We start from the raw sequence: 21,793 nt of genomic DNA on the forward strand, positions 1-21,793 counted from the left end.
AAAATTGGAATATTTTGAATCTGCATATACACCATAATTTCATAATTATAAACCGTCAACAAATTTAATTTAGAAATAAATTTGGGGAAAGCCGTTCGAAAACTCCTTGTCTAGTTTTATATTTTTAACGTAATTATTAAATGTTAATGTATCTTCTTCTTCTTCTTCTTCAAAATACTGAGTAGGGCTCTTCAAAGAGCATTAACACGTATACAAAGAAAGAGTTGTATTAAAACAATTTATTGCGGCTGGAAAACATTGAATGCCATCATAACTTGCTATTGAGGTCGCATTATAACGTAACCTGGTTTATAAATCAAGCCGTCCTCCTAGCTACTATTATGCAACATCAATAGATCGAGGTCAGTTCATGGAGCATCTTCTTATGATTGAGGTCAGTTCATCGAGGTCAACTGCATTACTGAATGAATCTTTCGATCGAAATTCTTACGCGTGAGACAAAACGTGCATTCTCGAATTAACAGGTCGAACTGTATTTTATGTATGTTTGCATCTCTTAAGGTAAATGAACTGAAATAAAACTGAGTAAAAGGTTATATAAATACTAAACCAAACTTCAAGTTTTTATAAGAACAACGTATGCAAGCGGAATGTGTGCGCACGTGGAAGCATTTGCCGGATGCCTCATATGGACACAACAGTGATCACAAAAATAATATGTCTTCCTCTCCACCAGTTTCTGAAAGTAAACAATATTAAGTTGATTTTTCACTTTTGATGTTACAGTGGAATTTTTGGTATCTGTGCAATTCTAAATTTTATAATTTTTTATACGTAATCTTAGAATTTCACCTAGTTTCATTCTTTTCATAATTTTGATGATAAGACATTTAACATAATAAATAACATTTCGCTTCAAACATAGCTCCTGTTTTATATAGTTATATATATATATATATATATATATATATATATATATATATATATATATATATATATATATATATATATATATATATATATATAAAGGACATTGAAAATAATTTTTTTCCTGTAAATTCAACAAGGAAGAACGAACTTAAGTATTGAATCATGAACTTATTTTGAGATATCCGACTTGCCTAGAGGAAATTCAATACAATCAAATAATTTATTTATAATAAAAAATATTTTCAATGTCCTTTTAATCGACTACAATTGTAATTGATATTTGCAATAAGATATCAGTATAATAGCCGCTAAATACGGGAATTAACTGTTTTACGTTATATTTAAACTCAACAGCTCTTAGTGTATGGCATAGAAAATTAGAGAGAATGACAGCAAAGGAAATACTTTTTCTTGGATGGATTGTTCTTCTTGTTTTAATTTTATCATCACTGGAATCAATGTAAGTTGCTTAACATTTACAAAGAACAAGGGACGTTATTGGCCGACATTTGCCGTGTTTCAAATATGCACAGCACCAAACATTTTAAAAAGCCTTGAATTTATCAAATCCAGTGGTATATAATTTAGATATGTGACTTAAACATATATATCATGAAATTTATATTGAAAACTGTTCCATTTTTAGCAAGACGTTAAAATTTTAAACGCGACGTCATGCATATTTACGGGAGAAGTAAGTCTATCTGTGTTGTAAAACATACCGGTATCTGTGCATGAGTTTCGGGCTTTTGAACCGCAAATAACAAGTTTAAATTTGCATGCGTTTCATTTCAATTTCATCGAACTTTTGATATTATATAAGGAATAAGGAATCATTCTTTGAGTATTATGAGGTAATAATTTTGGTCGGGGCGTGATCAAATCCAATAAAGCCCGAAGGGCTTTATGATAGATTTGATCACGCCCCGACCGAAATTCTTTGAGTATTATGAGGTAATAATTTTGGTCGGGGCGTGATCAAATCCAATAAAGCCCGAAGGGCTTTATGATAGATTTGATCACGCCCCGACCGAAATTATCACCTCATAATATTCAAAGAATGATTCCTTATTTCTTATATTTATATAATCTTAGGCCATCATACGATTAAATATTTAAATATAAATAAACAAACCCCGCTGGTGCCTCGATTTGGCGTCGTTTGTATTATGAGTTATAAAGTACAAAATCGATACGTAGTGTAATCACAGGCAAAGACACTGGATAATGTAAATATAAGTGTTTAAATACAAAATTGTATATATTTTCGCCTATATGACTTACATGTATATACTTCTAATGCATTATGAAACATTGCATTGTTTCTATTCAAGAAAATTTCTGTTGATTTGAGACACTATTTCAAGGTGTAGTGAGTCAGTTACATGTAAATACAAGTACCTTACGGCTTCCATTGGTTATTCACTAAAGAACAGAAAGCAAAAGCATTATATTTCTGATAACAAGTCTTAATTTTAAATGCATGAACAATGAACTCGAAGAAGGTAGGGGAAAAGGGGGAGGGGGGTCTTCGACTCTCTGAAAGTTTGATAAGCAATCTCAATTAAAAAATATCATTGGATAAAAAAAGAAATGGAAATGGGAATGATTGGACTGGACTTGAAAGATGTTAATAAGCAAACTAGATCTGTTCATGTTTCACAATATTGTTCACACCCAAATCTACACTCAGAGAGAGAGAGAGAGAGAGAGAGAGAGAGAGAGAGAGAGAGAGAGAGAGAGAGAGAGAGAGAGAGAGAGAGAGAGAGAGAGAGAGAGAGAGAGAGAGAGAGAGAGAAAAGGGGGTTTACACGTGTAGTTTTCTGATTAAATAACGCAGTATGTTAACAAATCAACTTTCACACATAGAGTGTGTAAGAATCATATTATACATTAAAAACACTATAAAATACTTTATTGTCAAACATATTTCTATTTTCTTTGGACTTGGAAAAACTTTATCACGGAAAGAGCACGTGGTGCAGCTCGCGGGCTAATTTGATTGACAGATATAGTACGTGGACTGAAACTGCTTTGTTGGATTCTATTTCAATGTGTATTACTTAAAACGATAACATATTAGTGAATAACAAATGAAATATCTCTCTCTCTCTCTCTCTCTCTCTCTCTCTCTCTCTCTCTCCTCTCTCTCTCTCAGTTTCTTCAATTAAATGATGTTTGAACAAAATATTTAAAGGGTCCGATAGAGATAAAGTCAAAAATTTTAAGACAAGATCACGGAAAAAAACTTTATTTAAATGTTTAAATTGTCTGATAAAGATGAAGTGGAAATTTTTAAGACAAGATCACGGAAGGAACTCTATCTAAAGTGTTTAAAAAGTCTGATAAACCTTAAAACAAGATCATGGAAGGAACTTTATCTAAACCTTTAAAGTGTCTTATAAAGATTAAGTCAAAAACTTTAAGACAAAATCACGGAAGGAACTTTATATACTGATCCACTGATTCTACGATTCCTTCTATAAAAACTAATATACCACATGCACAGTGTAGGAACGGAAGTGTACAGTTATGGGCAGCACTGTTTGTCGAGGCAAATAAACAAATAGATGAGGTAGCTCTGCGAACAGTCGAAGATTTTAATCAAACGAATTGATAAATGGGTCTAAAAAAAATTCCTTAACAATTCAATACGTTATGGTAATAAACTGGCACAAATATAAACAGTTGTATTCATTTCATCCATTCACATGATTTTTAATGAACTTTTTGACAATCAATATCCAAGGTCACATTCCAAAATTGAAATGATTATTTCGTAGGAAATACAATCATTAAAATATTACGACTGAATAGGGGACATGTGGAGGTAGATGTATACTTTAAGAGAATAATCTGATAATTTGATACCATTGCAAATAAAATTAGAAAAAAATCCTCAGAATATCATGAGTTGTCATTATTTCATACTGTACGCGTAACGCAATTTTAAACATATATATTTAAAATTTTACTGTATGCGTGGTTCTATAATTAAGCATTGGTTTGTAATGGTAAGTTAACTCAATAGAATGACCATTGTATGAATGAACTCACCACTTCAAAAAATTTCAATGATGAAAACAAATATTTTTGCTGCAGTATTTTGTAATTAATTGTTTTTTAATCGACATTGCACATCCTTTTACATAGCTACCATATGTACACGAGTGCTATTTTGAAAACAACTCTATAGGTTTTGGATTAATAAGATTTAAAAACGGAGTCCTAGCACAAGTATTTGGATTCAAGTATTTATATTGACAAGTGGAACTAGAAACTTTATCTATAATATACTTACAGTATACGCAATTGATATCAAAACCTTTAATACATAAACTAGACTTAGACCCGTGCGTGCACGGGTTGACATTGCATGTGATATCGGACATTAACGTATTGTTGGCATGTACATAACCAAGCTTTAAGCCTACAATAATACTATTAATTTCACTACACTCTACCTAGTAAGAATAATCTCGGGAGAGGCCATCACCACAGTTAAAACGCCTCCCATATACCTGTAATGTAGCAACAAATTGCAGAATCGCTCCAAAACGATTTTTTGAGAAAATTAATGAAGCTGCATTAAAAATAACAGTCAAATTATTCATAACAAACCATTTTGAGGCTGTAAATACCTTTCATCTAAAACTTTATTTATATTAATGAAGAATTCAACACTTTTTCACAAACGTATTTTACTCGCTTCGAATCTCCTCACCATGTTGACACTTGGAACTCTCGGGATTTTTCATATTAAATGCACTGAGCTAGAATTATCTCCCGTATTTCCTTTGATGAACATATTACTATATATTCCTAACTAAACGCGACGAATTAATATCAGCATAAAATCGCGAGAAACTCGTCTCGCGAATTCTAAAATCTCGCTTTTAATATTCCGACATATGTAAACTACATGAAACATTGATAAAATTTCGGCATTCACTATTTTATGTTCTCGCAATTTGATGGAGAATCGTTAAATCGCGGAATTAAGTACTCGCGAAAAATAAGGAATAAACAGTATATGAAAAAGCTTCAATGAAAATTTACACGTATTTGTAATCGTTTGAGTTTCTCCATGCAAATGTGATATTGTGGAAACATAAAGAAAAGAGCCTCCCATGATTTAGCGTGAATGTAATGTGCATGCGCAAGATTGTAAAATCTAAAACAATCCAGATGATTTCAGGGTTTTTAAAAGGACTTTTCGTTGATTATTAATTAGCGAAGCTTGATTGGGAAGATATAAAAACAAATTGGTAAACTTCAAGTACCAATGATGTTTAAAATATATAAAACAAAAGACAGTTCTCTTCCGAATTCTTGGTATTAAAGCCCGAAAACTCGAGTCTATTATTTTAATATACTAGTATAGATAACTAGATGACATCCCACGCAAGCGCGGGAAATAATTTTACAAATCAATGGGCTTTGGTTTTTTTGTATACAATTGTGTCCGATTTTTTTCTTAATTGTTTTTTTACCTTTTAAAAAAAAAACATAAAAAACGAGTCTTACAAAACGTAATTTCAGTCAACAAAAGTAATATAGCTTATTGTACTGTTCGAAGCTACGCATACAGATGTTCATCTGCAAATCAGACCTACCCGTACATACTTATAAGAGCTACGCGTATAGTGAGCAAAATCGAGGCATGGTAACCCCCCTCTCCCCCCCCCCCCCCCCCCGAAAAACCTTCAAATTTAAAGAATGCATTGCTTCCTTCATATACGTAGTAGTTTTTTTTCTGAAAGATATCGTATTGGGGAAATATTTTCAAAACAAGAAACGACATGTTTTGTGAAAGAAATGAGAAACACTTCTTTTGAAATTTTGATTCGATTTCTTATTGAATGTTTGCACTGTTTTGATCCAATAAAAATATTTTCCGAAGATATATTTTAAGATTTAAATGACGAGCATAAAGATTAACTTTTTCTAGTTAACAATTAACCATATAAAAATCGCGATACTGTCCCTCCAGAAATTAGTTATTTACGTATTTTCCGTCTATAATGTACATTGTACGGTCAAAATACAGTTTGCAGCGCTATTTGTTCTCTCGTTTCGACAAACATCACTACCTAAAATTGTACACTTATGTTCCTACAATGTGACATGTGAATGTACATCACAAACATGCATTATAGAAAAAAAAAATAACACAAAATATAAAACTACGTTTTTCTTTTTGAGAAAGTACAATTGTTTTCATCCGCCCTTAGAGTTGATTTCGTTGAAAAGAGTTCGCGAGAAAATATTACGGGAGACAATATATGTTCTACCGTTATAATTCTAAGCGCTATTTAAATTGATCAGACTACTGCGTATACGATCTTATAGTTATAAAGTGACTTAACAACAAAGAAATTATTAGTGTTTTGATTAAGCCTTTCAATATGTCGGCGATATCCACCGGAACAATTGTACGAGGGTCAATCAAAAAAATGCGAAGACAATGTGGTTGTCTATCATATATTTTTTATGAAAGTCATATTTAACAGTTTACTAAATTTAGTATTGATATGACGTTAAGTAACATAGCTATGACAAAAGTCTTCGTATTTTTTTGATTGACCCTCGAATAGGTTTAAGCGTTTGTGTTTTAATTTGCTGCTGTTGTTTTTTTTCTATTTTTTCCCCTTTAGTTTCTCTTTATTTAGTAAATTAATACATAGTCAAGTTTGTTAAAAAAAGAACTAAATAAGCCAAAAAGTATTGCTCTTGAATACTCAATATTTTTTTTACATATATATGTATACACTGGGTGTTACACATTGTTGAGCCGTGTCGCACCGTCCGTGTTCGTAAGCTGTACTGTGTGCATGATTTAAGAATCAGTGGAACAATATTTAGGGCTAAAAAGTTACTTGTCAATTTTAAATGCATTCTACTAATCAGCTTCTCACTCAGCTATGATAGCGTTGTTGACGTCGATAACAATAGATAAAAATGTTATTGACATCAGTAAGATATCATTTTTTGTATTCATTTTCTTAAAAATTCATATTGTTCATACGTGACAACCAACACCATTTTAAGTGTAAGAATAAATGATGAAATCATGAGCCGGCACGTAAACTATAAAAGTGGTTGTCGCATGTGAAAGTGTCTAATTTTAACGAAAAATACTCATAAAACATCAAATTTTGTTTTCCCTCGGACTGAAATGTCATATTTTCATTGGAATAAACATGGCACGTGATTGCCTCATATATCTCTATGTAGGTTCTTTGAGGATTAATATTAGGCAATATGGCCGTCATTGGCCGCCGCCTCACCTACTTATCTCGATATTTCATATTATTTAACACAGAAATCGTGTTCAGTAAGTCCTCAAAACATTTAGAGTAGTGGCCCTTTGGGATTTTTTTTAAAATTAGAGTAGTTGCCCTTTGAATATTGACGTCACATTGTTGTGTCTGGAGCAGAACAAAATGGCAGCGTCTAAATTTGCTCAAATCTCTGCAGAGGTTTAAAATTGAATAGCAACAAAACATTGTAAGTAATATGGGTGAAGCGAAGATTTTTTAAGCGTATTTGAAAGGTGGTATTGATAATTTTGAAGAGTTTAAATGAGTTTAATTGGACGAGATGTAATGCATCTTGTACATGGCTTAGCGTAGATCACCGCTATTTGTAAATGAATATGTCTCTTGATAGTCCTCGGGAAAACAAAACACTTATTAGGTTAGTTACTAACTCACTACGGAAATATATTGGGTTGATCAATCTCATAGACGGCTCAGCTTCGCCTCGCCATCTATGAGATTGATCAACCCAATATATTTCCGTAGTGAGTCAGTAACTAACCTAATAAGTAATAGTAACGCATTTAAACGAGCATTCCATGTTTAGCGCACATAAGTGACCTCATAATGAAAAATGACGTCATTTTAGTGCCTGTAGGATTTCGCTAATAACATAAATAGTACAATGCACAACTTCAATAACGCAGACAAAGACGTTGAAAGAATCGTAAATTTTGCGGCCAAATAATGCCAATACTGTATCTTGTTCTTTATCATGATTGATATACTTCTAATTCATTATATATATATATATATATATATATATATATATATATATATATATATATATATATATATATATATATATGTGTGTGTGTGTGTGTGTGTGTGTGTGTGTGTGTATGTGTGTGTGTGTGGGTGTGTGTGTGTGTGTGGGTGTGTAAAGGCGTAAGTATGTAAAAAAATAAATTCAATATTTTTTTAGGGTTAAAATATCAGAAAGGACAAAAGAAATTCTCCGTTTTTGATTTTTTTAATAATGATGTTTGGATGTTCTATGTCAAACGTTTGACCTTAATATCATCAGGCACATCCCTTTCAACATATACAAATTTCTGTCCAATGACACCGTACGATCTTTAAGGCTATAGGAAACGGAAGATTTTATATTTTTTTTTATTGTTCATAAACGTTTTTAAAAAAAGTTGGAAGATATACTTGTTGCTTGCAACGAGATCGCATAAAGGTCTATATTGAAATTACTCTAGGCAAGTCGGATATCACAAAATAAGTTCATGATTCAATACTTAAGTTCGTTCTTCCTTATTGAATTTACAGAAAAAAAATATTTTCAATGTCCTTTTAATCGACTACAATTGTAATTGATATTTGCAATAAGATATCAGTATAATAGCCGCTAAATACGGGAATTAACTGTTTTACGTTATATTAAAACACAACAGCTCTTAGTGTATGGCATAAAAAATTAGAGAGAATGACAGCAAAGGAAATACTTTTTCTTGGATGGATTGTTCTTATTGTTTTAATTTTATCTTCATTGGAATCAATGTAAGTTGCTTATCATTTACAAATTTATCATGATTGATATACTTCTAATTCATTTGAACATTTAATAAGCTCGTGGTTGTAAATATATGACTTTACAAATAGCATGCTAGCAAAGGTAACATTTGCAGATATATAATAATGTTTGTACAAAGTGCACGGACACGAGCCAGAGTATCAAACTCTTTCTGCTATTTAGACACAACAGAACACTATTTTAAGTCACTTTTTATCCTAATTGTTATTAGCTAAATTTCTGTTACGTTTGATTGTTATCTATAGTCCAATAACATAATCATTAGGGTAACAAGTATTCGCTGTTTTAATTATTTAATTCATTTTATTTGATTATCAATATTACTTAACGAGGTACTCTAAAGGTGACGGTTTCAATCAGCACGCTTGTTAACATAGAATACTTTTCGTTTCACATTTAATATTGCTACATATATTTAATGAACTTTCGTCTATTTACGGTAAACATTTAAATACTAAAATGCTTTCCTTGGTGATTTGTGCAGGATATAAAGTTGGGGACATTGCAGAACAAATACATAACTTGTGTTAGCGGGTAAATAAATGTAGATTTCTGACTACAATGTTTGCTACCTTCATAACCCGCATAAATCTTCAAAGAAAGCATTTATCGTTTATATTTACATCTTAAACAAAATAATTAATTGATTGTAAAAGGTAAGTAAAATTCAGGTTTCGACCAATCGATAAGCGGGGCGTGTAGATTTAAATCTGGCTGTTTTACAGATCTGTGAATTAACTATAAGTTTCCGTAGGAAATAAAGGGAAACATTATCGGTAGATGTAAATATATCAGGATTAATTGCGTACTTATTTCTAAACTATTCGTTTGAAACGATTTAATGTCACAAATCAAGAACTATGATGAAGTGTACGCATTCTGTTAAGTGTCTCTCATCCTGTTTCCTAATATGCTATAAATGTTAGCTCTTGATACTATCTATCTATTAGCGTCTATTTTTTAAAATTGATGTTCCCTGTTAATTAAACACTTCATTGTTCTTTTTTCCATTATATTTTTCTATTGGCAGACTACAAATCATATTCTGTTCAACTGTTCAATTAAATTAATCTAAAAATTAGTTTTGTGTGTGTGTGTGTGTGTGTGTGTGTGTGTGTGTGGTACATTTTTGTCACAGATGAGTTTTAAATTATAACACATGTAATATATAATGACAGTCATTGAATAGTGTTTCCAATTTCATATTTACATCCTTTTTGTATTTTTTCTTTACATCTTTACATCTTACGATTAGATGATCGATTATTATGAATACGTGCATGACAATAAAGAAATTTTCGCAATACAATAAAGTGACCTAAACTGCTTCTGGATGCAATGTTCAGTTTTTTAAATGAAAGATTTAAATAGCTTTAATTGATAATTTTTGATAACATTTGTATATATCTTTACTGCTTTATATCTTTACTGCTTTATTAAAAGGAACACATTTGATTTCAGTTTCCAAGCACAGCCAGTTCATTCTTTGGGTCCTTCATATCGTTGTGCAGACGGATATACTGGAAGAAATTGTCATCTACAGTGTACGTATCCAGAATATGGGCATCGATGCAGAAAGATTTGTTCTTGCAGTCCACTTTCATGTCATCATATAAATGGATGCCCGCCTCCAGGTAAACAAAGACTTATCTGTTCCTATACACTAAATTGAAATTCAAACAGTTTGTTGTGGAGCCGAATTACTGTTACAATGTAATTAAGTTTTAATGGATATTTTAAAACGACGACAGACTCTTTCTGTATTCAATGATTTTTATACAGATTACTGCATTTGACACTTGATATGAACAAATCCGACTGATGTTTCATTTTTCTTGTTTTTTGTTTGTGTTTTGTTTTGCAACCATTACGTTAAAACAATTTATCTCTCAAAAACTGTGAAACAACAAACTATCAAATTTTACACACGGAAACTTTATATTATAAAATATTACCTACATTAAATAGATTCGTAAGGACGAAACAAAAATAAATAGATACACTTAGGTTGTTGAATGTTATTACTGGTCTTTTTATTGTTAAAAACTATATTTTAAAAAAGCTTGATATATTTTTCAAATACTATGAAGGTATGTCGAGTCACTTTAAACAAAAGAATGTATGACTTTATCCAAATCAATTTTTAAAAATCGGGAATAATGTGCATGTATTAAGTTGAAAACGATGCATTTTAATAATATCTGTCTCAAAAGCCATTATAAAATATAAATGTGAAAATATTTCTATATAGAATAATTCAAAATCTATTAATAAACTACTTAATTTGATGATTTTTCCTATATAGCTGAAAGATGTCAAGCCGGTTTTTTCGGGAGAAACTGTGAATTTGAATGTCTTTATCCGCGCTATGGATTTGGTTGCCAGAGAACGTGCGCATGTTCCAGGAAACGTTGTAATACTTCAACTGGCTGCCAATACACCAGACTAGGCTAGTCTTATGAAATGTCTTACTTTATTTTCACTAATATAAAAATGAAAGTTTTCTTATGTGCATTTTTCTTGTGTTTAAAGTATTCTCAATATTTTGATATTGATTTAATAAGACAAATACGATTTAACTTGAAAATTTAACTTTAAAAAAGATGATTATTGAATGTGTCTTCAAACTCCAGATATTCACGTTCAAACCGCTTTTTTTTCAAAGTCCAGTGACAAAAATAAGAACAAAAAATACCCCCCCCCCCTTTCAAAAAACAAAAAAAATATTTGCGGGGTTCATATACATGTACATGTTACTTTGTCCTGTATGTTTTTTTAATTTTTTTCCATCTGAATTGTACGTAGAATGTATCAACAAAGAAGAGATTTCTATTGATATAGGAACCAACAATCCAAACATTGATGAAAATAAACCGTTAGTGATCGAAAGACAAAAGACACCATACTACACCAGCGCCCATTCAATCAGACTGGCTTCACGTAGAAGTATTTCAGGTAAGTCATTAAAATGTTAAAGTTTACTTATTACTGAATCATATCCTTCCTTAGGTGTTTTCATTCTTTATATCATTATACGCTACATATAGTTTACATGTAGTTTAACGTTGGGTAAATGTTGACCACTTATACTTAAAACTGAATGGGCATCATTTCCTTCTTATTAACAATGTTAGGTACGAGTTGTGTAATCGCTTTTACAGGACAGGTTTTATAAGATCTCAAACATTTACGAGGTTATCTCAGAACTTCGTTTAAGAAAATAACTGCTGTCAATATGTGTTATATGTGTTCAATAAATCGGTCAAGAGCTTATATTTATCAAATTTTTTCATCTACGAACCTTCACGATTCAGTAGTATCAATAGCGATAACGAAATGGTTCGGTTCTAGTGTGTATGTGGCTGCTTACTCTGTATTTTGTGCTGCATATATAAGTCATTAAAGAATAGCCGGTCGCGCGGACTTAATAGGAAACTTTAGCAAAAAGAACATTTTTGGGCAAAAGACGACTCAACATTAAATTTGTATTATTCATTGTGTAAAATGTTTTATGTTTTGTTAAAATGAGAAGTCAAAACCAATATCAAAGACAAACAAAGAAATAGATTGAGCCGAATAAGATATAGGCAATATTATTAAAATAACATCTCTGGTAGAACAATGCCCTATACGTTCGTTAAAACTCATCATAGAAATATATGCAGAAAAAAAAAATTAAATTATTTTTTAAAAGATATTGGCAATTCTTTAATTAGATAAAGATAGGGTCAATTTTATGAAAAAAAATTACCTGAACTAAACGCCAACAGTTGATTTTGTTTAAACGTTTTCCTGCATTTTCTAATTGTTTTTAACCACTCGTTAGTAACGTTTATTGCATTATGAATTATTTTTAAAAGAAGAGTAAATATTTTCTTAAAAATCATAAAATGACTACATTGCAACATAAAATCAGATCATTACCTTAACCTTAGAATTTTAGGCAACGTCTTGAAAATCAACAAAGCTACAGTATTTCCATTCAACATAATTCAAAGGCATATTTTAACAAAAGTTAGTATGTGCGATTATAAAAAGTCTTAACTACACTTTGACCCGTGCGTGCAAGGGGTTTACATTGCATATCGGACATTTACGAAATATGTACATCGACACACCTTATTATTGACATTTACATAACAAAACTATAAGCCTACAATCATGCTATTACATATAATGTAATTTCACTTCACTATCCTTAGTTTAGATAATCTAACTGTGTCTCAGGAAAGGCCCTTATCACAGTTAAAATGCCTCCCTTATACCCGTAATGTAGCAGAAAATTGTAGAATCGCCCCGGAACGATTTTGGAGAAAATTAATGAAGTTGCCTTGAAAATAACAGTCAAATTCATCACAACAAATCTTTTTGAGATTACAAATATCTTTCAACTAAGAATTTTAATTCATAGCATGAAAGAATTCGGCACCTTTTCACCAACGTACACGTTTTTTCTTAGTACAACTGGGCCCGTAGGACATTATATTCATTTTTATGATAAGATAAAGGGGGGGGGGGGGGGTAGCATACATTAAACAAAAACATTGAAATGATCATCTGGCTTTTAGCTGAAGAGTGCTGCCATTTTACTCTTAATATTAAAACCTTTACAATGGTTTATTTTTATTTATAAATCTATTTCTTGATATTGTAGAAATATACTAGAAAAATTTTATTTACAAACGTTACATTTCATAGACACAATTGACGCATTGCCAACATTGACTTCTTTTTTATCAGATACTGGGTCCGCTTTTCTTACGACAAATTTGAACATGACTTTGATGAAGCCGACTCCCACAACAGGTAATTAACCTTCATTTCACATCCGACGTATCTGAGCTTATTTTGTTAATATCTTCTTTTTTATCAAACTTGATGCATAAAGTGACAAACATTCATTAAGCAAATATAAGTTTTTGAGTAGAAACAAATTTGACAAGTGATAATAAGTATTATTTTTAGGCATATCTGTTTATACAAGTCTTACAACCTCAGTCAAAACTTCAAAACTTAAGAAAGAATCTCAATTGTCAAGAGAACATGAAAATATGAAAGGTAAGCTCTCTTCATTTTTTTCTTTTATATAACAAAGAGCTTTGTTTAAAGTATATTAAGAGATCTTATTACCTTTAGTTGATATTCATAACAGTTTAAGGTGGCTCTATACACCCACAGTTTATTCCAATTTTCAATAGAAGACCACAAAACATATACTTTTCAAATATTAAAATGACGATAGGGATAATATAGGTATTTTTAAAGAATTTTTTAATGTTTTTTCGTGTTTTTGTAAAATATTTTTTTAAAAGACAGCTATCAACAAATTGAGAGAAATTATTTTGTCATATGATGGATATTTCCTTCGGACACAAAAAAAAAAATATATCGCTTCTTAACATTCAAAAATGTTATTATTGCAATCTTTTTTAGTATTTCCCCAAAACATAATTTTTCATATTTTCTTACTCTGTTGAAAAATCATCTGAAAAAGTTGCTTGATGTTATAAGAAAACGATTTTAATATATGTGACTTAAAAAATTGAATGAAAACCATTGCAAATAAACACAAAAAATATTTTAAATTTTATTTGGTATGAAAGTTCCTCATGTAAGGGTTATCGTTCCTAAGTCCCAAGGCCAAAACACCTTGGGGACTTTTCATTTCTGAGTTGGAGGAAATTTCCTAAATGTAATGTTGGAATGATAAATACATACATATTTCATTATAGACTTTGCCCTGTATAAGTGAATATATTCGCTTTAATGCAAAACTAAGTCAAATAAATAAAGGGGAACATTGACTAGGCTAATAGGATTTATGTATCCCAACCTGAGAGAAATTCAAAGCAACCCTCTCACCTCCGTGAGGTGTCGATGTTAATGTGCATTAAAGTATATTATAATTGAAATATTTTCACCTGTTTAGAATTTTCACGGTATTCAACCAAAAAATACGTTTTAGAAATTTTTGGACAGTTAAAAAATTTATTGTTCTCAACGGGAATCGAACTCATGACCTACTGGTTTGTAGTGAACCCACTAACCCACTGCGCTACAGTGTAACATATCGATGATGCTAAAGAAACTCTTTAAAAATTTCTACTTGATTTTATTGTTTATTTTAATAAATAATACCACACAACGTGAAGGTGTTACATACCACATTACTTGTAAGTAATGAATTTTCCAATTATCAAATTAAATCTATCCATTTAACATATTTTTCAAAATAGCGGTTCCCATACATATTCACCTCAGTTTAAATCAGCCAGTACCGGAAATGCATGTTTCCAGGTTTACTATTTTGCGTACTGCGTCATCAAAAAGTGGTGTATAGAGCCACCTTAAAAACAGCAGCTGCAATATCATATACGAAGTTTTAACTTTGCATTTTATTATATTAAACCCTTTGTTTGAAAATGTGTTTTGAATGTTTTAAATATTTTCTTTGAATATCGGTTTACATTGTAAAAATAAAAAGTATACAATGGCACGAAAGTGAATATCTTTTAGAGTTTATTTTGTCGCTCTTTAAATGTATAAATGCCCAGTCTGATATTTCCTCACGTTTTGTATCATAATGGCAAGGTATCATATAATTATTTAAATTTTAAAGGTATTGCGAAGAAATTAGAAGGGGATTCTGCATTCAAAGACATTACTGAGACAAGCAAGAAGAAATAGATTGAAATCAGTATCATTTCCGTCGGGGTCCTTGTGGGTGTATTGCTGTTGGTCTTGGTTTCGTTCATGCAACGTAACACAGGTCGTGCAATGCGAAATTCACGCAATTGCTGATACATGCGTAACACCATTTTAAAATAAGTTTTTGATCTTAGAGTCGTTAAAAAAAAATGACATTAGTATATAGTTTGAGGAAATAATTGACTTACTTAAAACATTTGTTATAAGTATTGTATTTGATATTTTGCCATGATTTTTTTCTAAAGATTGTAAATTAAAATTGCGTTCAAAATTGAACAGTGGTATAAACCTGGAGAAAGACAAATGACATGGAACTTATAAAGACGTTTGTTAATTCCTGTTTCTATTATTTTTTGTACATATGCGCATGCTTTTATTATTGTGTTTTCCATTGTTGTTTGTAGTAATTGCCATTCCGATTTTTCATAAGATACAATTAATTCTTTTTTTTATCAGGTCTCTCCATTTCTTTACGTCCATACATTGTTAAAATAAAAGTCTTCATATAAATATGGATATAAAAAAAATACTGATTTCCACAAGTCTAGAGATGCAATTACACAATGATAGTAATATTTGAATTGCATGTATATTCCAAAGCATAATTATCGTAAAAAATTCAGATTAAAGTCTTTGTTTTCCCTCAACGTTATGGTTTAAAAATAATGAATTGAAAACCCAAACAGAATAAATCAAATCGTTTTAAATCTTTGTAATGTTAGACAATGTTTTGTATGTCTTTTCAAATGACTTAAACCAATTTAAGTAGGAAAACACACATTGTTTTCGTTCTGTTTTAAATTTTTATTCTAGGCACGCCAGCAATATTGAAAAAAAACCTAGCTTTAATACGCTAATTTTAAAGTTTTATTTTTCCTTTTAGAAACAATAAAATTTTAACATTGAGTTTTTGTCGTCGAGGTGTACGAATCATTTATTTTCCGTTACTGTATTTCTAATTTTAATTCATAAAATAAAAAGAAATGAAAAAATGTCAACTACAAAATCAGGATTTAAAATAAAAAGACAGACAAACCACATCAAAATTGTTCAAATAATTATAATAAAACCTATATTGTATATAAGTTTCGTTCGTTTAAGTAGAAGTACACATACCATTCATCTCAAAAACTCTGTTGATTGTTCGTTCATTGTTGTGTGCCGTATTCATTTTGTTATCCGGATTTTTGTTTATTTGTATTTATTAGCTGCTAGTGCGACCTTAAAACTGTAATGATTCAAGTAAATTGACATTTCCAAAACTGTGCAATATTTTATGATTAATGAATTGAGCAACTAATTAATGCAGATAATTTTTTGTACAAAACTGTTGAATCTCTAGTATTTTAAGATAATTGAGGATACATTAAGAAACTTTCTTTCAATAAAACTCAGAGGAATTACTCTTATAAGGAAAAATTACATATGGAATTAAGTATGGTTCTCTTCGTTGATCCCGCTTTGTTTCTGATTTCCTTTAAAAAGTACAAACCATCGAACGCAAAGTCTAATAAATTAACACATTTTTTCATAAAATAATCTGAAATGATGACTGATTGTTTTATTACAAGTTTGTCTGCTTTTGGATCAGTGACAGTTATTTAAGCTATTGTTCCAGAGTATGACATGCAAGTAAGTAAAATATTCAAGAAATTTTGAAAATACCGATGAGGATATTGGGCCATCATTAAAACTATCTATGTTTCCCCTAACCCGACCCTAAATTTTGAAGTTGGGTAGGTAGGTAGGTAAATAGTTTTTTTTTTCTGTCAGGGCACAATATAAAATACATTATAGATTAAAAATGAAAAAAAAGGATCAATTCTTTAATCAATTACAAATCTAAAAAAAAATGACCAGTTGTAAAACAAATTTTTATACTTGTGCTGATGGAATGTACAACAAATTTAATATCGGATTCACAATTTGATATTGTTCATCTTCAATTTCTTAAACTTGCTTGATTCATTGACTAGATGTGCTCGAATACATTCATAATCATTTGTATGTTGATGTACATGTAGACCTATATTTAAATATCATTTTAATAATCATAATATACCTACTTCAAAGTATTGATTAATCTTTCAAAATTTGGTATATAAAATGTCTAAAAGTATATTAAAACAATAATATTAAAGGTTACACAAAATCACTTCACTTGCAGAGAATGTTCTTCTTTGACAAGGAAATTTTAACACAAATTTAAAACATCATGCTAGCGAAGAAAAAATAATTATATACTTGAGATTTTTGTGAATTTACTTACATGTAATTTCATTTTATTATAGTCATAACCAAAACCAACTTTTTTGTATCTGTTGATTTGAAATTTGACGAAGTTAAGAAAACAGTTTAAATTTTTCAAAACGTAAAGAGTCTTTTATCATACCGGTACCAACTTAATTTTTGGTAGATTTATTTCTCCCTAACAGAAAAGTAGGGAGAAGTTTGACATCAGGGAGACTGTCAATATTTGATACAGCATAGCCTACAGGAATGATGATATACACAAATTAAACCTTGATTAAAATTGTATTAAACTTTAAGCAAGTTAATAAAAAATAAAACAACTTCTAAAAGTTTTAATAACTTATCCAATCTATTAAATTTGATTTATTTGATGCATTCATACATTTTATAGATGAAATGTTTAATAATTGTGTTTGCTAAATGACAAATTAAATCAGTCTCTATACTTCTGTGTATTTTGGAGGTATTAGTCCAACCTTTTGACCCAATTACAACCATTGTGTAGAGGATCATTTTAATTTTAAGATAACTGTAGGCATATGGTTTTATGATTATTTTAGCATTAATTTGGTAGAATTATTAACTAATTACGAGTTACCAACTAATTTTGATATCAACACTAAAAGTAATAAACATCGGTTTTAATTTTCAATGTTGAGTAGATTACATGTTGCATCACTCATATTTATACAATGTACCCATAAAAGATAAGACAATCGATTAATCACACCAGTGGTTAACTGAGGCTATGGAAACGTCTTATTTAATTAAATGATTACCATTTTAATGTCTCTGGGGTTAATCTACACGATCGTGAACTCAGAACACATTCTTTTATGGAGGAAATTCCGGCGAAGTTACCGATCATAAAGCGAGTATTTCGGCCATTGGCATGTTAATGATCGAGGCTTTCAAAATGATTGGAAAACGAAAAGGGAGTGGGTCTTCTAGAAAAGATTTTGGGTAAAATTAGGTTTCTTTATAAAAAAAAAATGTATTTTCAATGTGGTGAAAAAAACAATTCAGTCGGCGGGATTTAATTGGGTCGGTCGCGCCAGGGGAAACATAAATATTTTTAATTTTGGCCTAATTCTATTTTGCCTCAATAAAGGCTTCTTAACGGCTTTCCCTACAAAAATAAGACTAACAAAAAAAAAAAAAAAAAAAAAAAAAAACTGATATTTTTTGTCATCTTAGTAGAAAATAACATTTTCATAAAAAAAAATCAGGTTGAAAATTGCAGCTCATATTGCTTTAAAGGTACGGGGGAAAATATAATTCCCTACCCGAGCTAATCTACCTCGGCCTGCTCAGCAAGGATAATATGTTAATGGTGTGTATACACTTAAGAGGTGCTTCCTACAGTCTATATGAACTTCTTCTGTAGCAGATGATTTCCAATATTTATAATTATACCCATAAATGATTTAATAATAAAGAAACAGGTGTTAAAATTGAGTTAAATTCAGTTAAAATCCTATAAAACGGCCTCTTTGATCTTGAAATAAGGTTATCTGGTTTGTTCCATTGAAACTGACATACATATAGCAAAGATAAAAAAAAAAGTCGGACACAGTCCGAGTTACAATGTATATGTTATAAGTAGGTATTAACAGAATGTTATACGTTTAAGTTAAGGAAAAAATGTACAAAATACTGTTATAACTAATTTTGTTTTACATAAATGAATGTACGTTATGTTTAATAAGAACAAATACAACACACTGCAGTTGTAAGCCGCGTTATACCATTGTGATAACGAGAGATAAGATTGACAAGCAGACGTCGTCATAATGTCGTCTTTGTACATTTTAAGAGTCTTTATACTCTTTGTGGCACTGAACTCGTTTTCAGCTGCAGAAAATAATGCATTCAGCTGCAAAAAATAATGCACATGATGCAATATCTCGGGACGAGTTTGAACAGATGAAGAATGTGATGAAGATGTTACAGGAGAAAGTTCAAATACAAGAAGCCAGAATTGTGGACCTCGAAAAGGAAATCAAGGAATTGAAAAATGGGAACGAATTAGAGTCGAGCAAACGGATAATGACGGCGAGTCGAAGACAGGAGGGAGAAGCGAAGCAACTGCAATTCCGCTCACCCAAACACCAGGAAAGCGAAGTAATTGATGTACAAGAGGACGGTGTCAAACAAGAGAGGCCACGTACGTTAATTGCATGATACATATGCTTGCATATTGATTTTGTAGTTTTCGGTTTTTTATCATAACTTATAAATATAAAGTGGCTATGATAAACGCTTTTGTGAGAATTTATTAATAATATCCACCAAATTTCATCAATCCATCTAACCATTCATGGGACAGTTAGAGAAAAGTTTAAAGAAAAAAAGGGTCAAATGTACAAAATAGTTTTTCTTTCAAAACAATTTTAGTATTATCACATGAGATTATAATGATTGTTTACAGAAGTTCGAATCGTCCCAGCACTTACCGAGAGCGTGGTAGCGTTCTATGCTTACATGTCGACAACCGAGAGCAACCCTAGTACTCACCACACCATTATCTATGACCACGAGGTGACTAATATCGGAAATGGATACAACAGACATTCTGGAACATTCATCGCTCCTGTTGATGGCGTTTATGTCTTCTCGTGGACCATATTTATGTCCGTTCCTGGTGAATACATGTCGATTGAGTTGACACTCAATAGTCAGCCTGTAGGAGCATCTTTTGTTCATGGAATGCACGACTATTCCTCAGTTTCTGTTACGGCTGCTCTTTCTATGCAGAAGAATGACATAGTTTTTACAAGAACCCATACCACCTATGTTCCTCGTGGTTCTATTCGCAGTGATAACGTGATGCGTACCGCTCTCTCTGGGTGGTGTATTTCCTGCCATTAGAGGATTTTAAAAATCTATTTTGCTTTGCTATGTTTGAATTTTACTTCTCGGTTTTACTTATTGGCAATAAACTGCATCTGATGACCACGTTTTGTTGATTTGGCATTGGAAGGTATTTTTCATCAAAATATATATACGTATAAATTAAGACATTTTGCCAATAAACTCAAACATGCCCGCAGCAAAGTAACTGCTTACGCCTTTGGTTTTTCAACAGGAGACATATGATGTCCGTATTTAAATTTTACCTGATAAGTAGTTATTGTAAAATTGTACCCTCATTTGCGATAAACCAGCCAAAATTAGCAAAAATGAGAGTAAGGTGGAGGACATGCTTTGAAATTTGCATCAAAATATATGCTTACAATGAAATCATATTGAATGATAAGCAAAATGTGAATATGTTAACCGGGATCTAACTTCAAGTATACATTAAAGTTAAGATTTGACAAATCCTGAATGAAAAAAATGAGGCAATTCGTTTCTTGAATGCGCGATTTTAGTTTTGATCGATAGAACACTTGTGAAGCAGGGCCTCTGAATGATACTGTACAATCACGTTTTTCGCATGTTATTTGTATTTACGTAAGATTTTCATTATCTCAACTATTCTAATACTAGTATCACAACGTACAAGTATGTACGATGTTTGATAACTTGCTTTATGGTATTCTGAATTTTCGTATGTATCTAGCTATCATTTAACTTATATTTACCAACATCTGAAAAAAGTGACATTCCTGAATATTATTTATCATAGCTTAGTTTTAAATATAGCTCTAAAAGCTATAAATCCTATAATTTGTGTCAATTATGAATGACAGTGAAAAATACTGTAAATAAAAACGCCAAATTCTATTGCTTTACAAATAAAGATGCAACACTTTGATAATTCATTTTCCTGTTAGGAAAGTAATGACCTTTTTATTGGAATATCAATCGATCACCTGACATCGGCAGCTTATTTAACATTTTTTTAGCTATTGCACCAGCAACAGCTCAACATACATCAGATATGTAAAGTAAAACACGCTTAAAACGAAGTGCCAGAGACAGTCGATTTTGCTTCGTTATAAGCGTGATTCGTTGTATCCGTCAAGTTTACAACATGTAATAAAGTCACGGGGAATAGAAATCACTTCGCTGTGAGGTCAATTCATTATAAGTGTGTTTTGCTATAAGCGTGTTTTACTGTATACTTAGTTAA

The 21,793-nt window shown here is 31.0% G+C and overlaps 1 protein-coding gene and 1 pseudogene across 3 annotated transcripts; both read left to right on the forward strand.

The window, feature by feature from the left end:
* Positions 1-1,216: 1,216 nt before the first annotated feature.
* LOC128159040 (multiple epidermal growth factor-like domains protein 11) lies at positions 1,217-18,785 on the forward strand. 3 transcript variants are annotated; one of them, XM_052822077.1, is made up of 8 exons: positions 8,434-8,462; positions 8,615-8,720; positions 10,216-10,388; positions 11,060-11,203; positions 11,596-11,709; positions 13,495-13,560; positions 13,720-13,812; positions 15,374-18,782. In XM_052822077.1, exons 1-8 carry the CDS (start codon positions 8,447-8,449, stop codon positions 15,439-15,441), a joined length of 780 nt encoding a protein of 259 aa, XP_052678037.1. In that variant the 5' UTR covers positions 8,434-8,446; the 3' UTR covers positions 15,442-18,782. The 3 variants fall into 3 exon arrangements, with proteins under 3 accessions (XP_052678039.1, XP_052678038.1, XP_052678037.1); XM_052822079.1 differs by lacking the exons at positions 8,434-8,462; positions 8,615-8,720 and adding an exon at positions 1,217-1,351 and having other exon boundaries at positions 15,374-18,785; XM_052822078.1 differs by having other exon boundaries at positions 8,356-8,720; positions 15,374-18,781.
* A 170-nt stretch (positions 18,786-18,955) lies between these two features.
* Positions 18,956-20,670, forward strand: LOC128159039 (complement C1q tumor necrosis factor-related protein 3-like; annotated as a pseudogene).
* The last annotated feature ends 1,123 nt before the right edge of the window (positions 20,671-21,793 follow it).

The sequence above is a fragment of the Crassostrea angulata genome, chromosome 8 (genome assembly GCF_025612915.1).
Source record: "Crassostrea angulata isolate pt1a10 chromosome 8, ASM2561291v2, whole genome shotgun sequence".
Classification (NCBI taxonomy): Eukaryota; Metazoa; Mollusca; class Bivalvia; order Ostreida; family Ostreidae; genus Magallana; species Magallana angulata.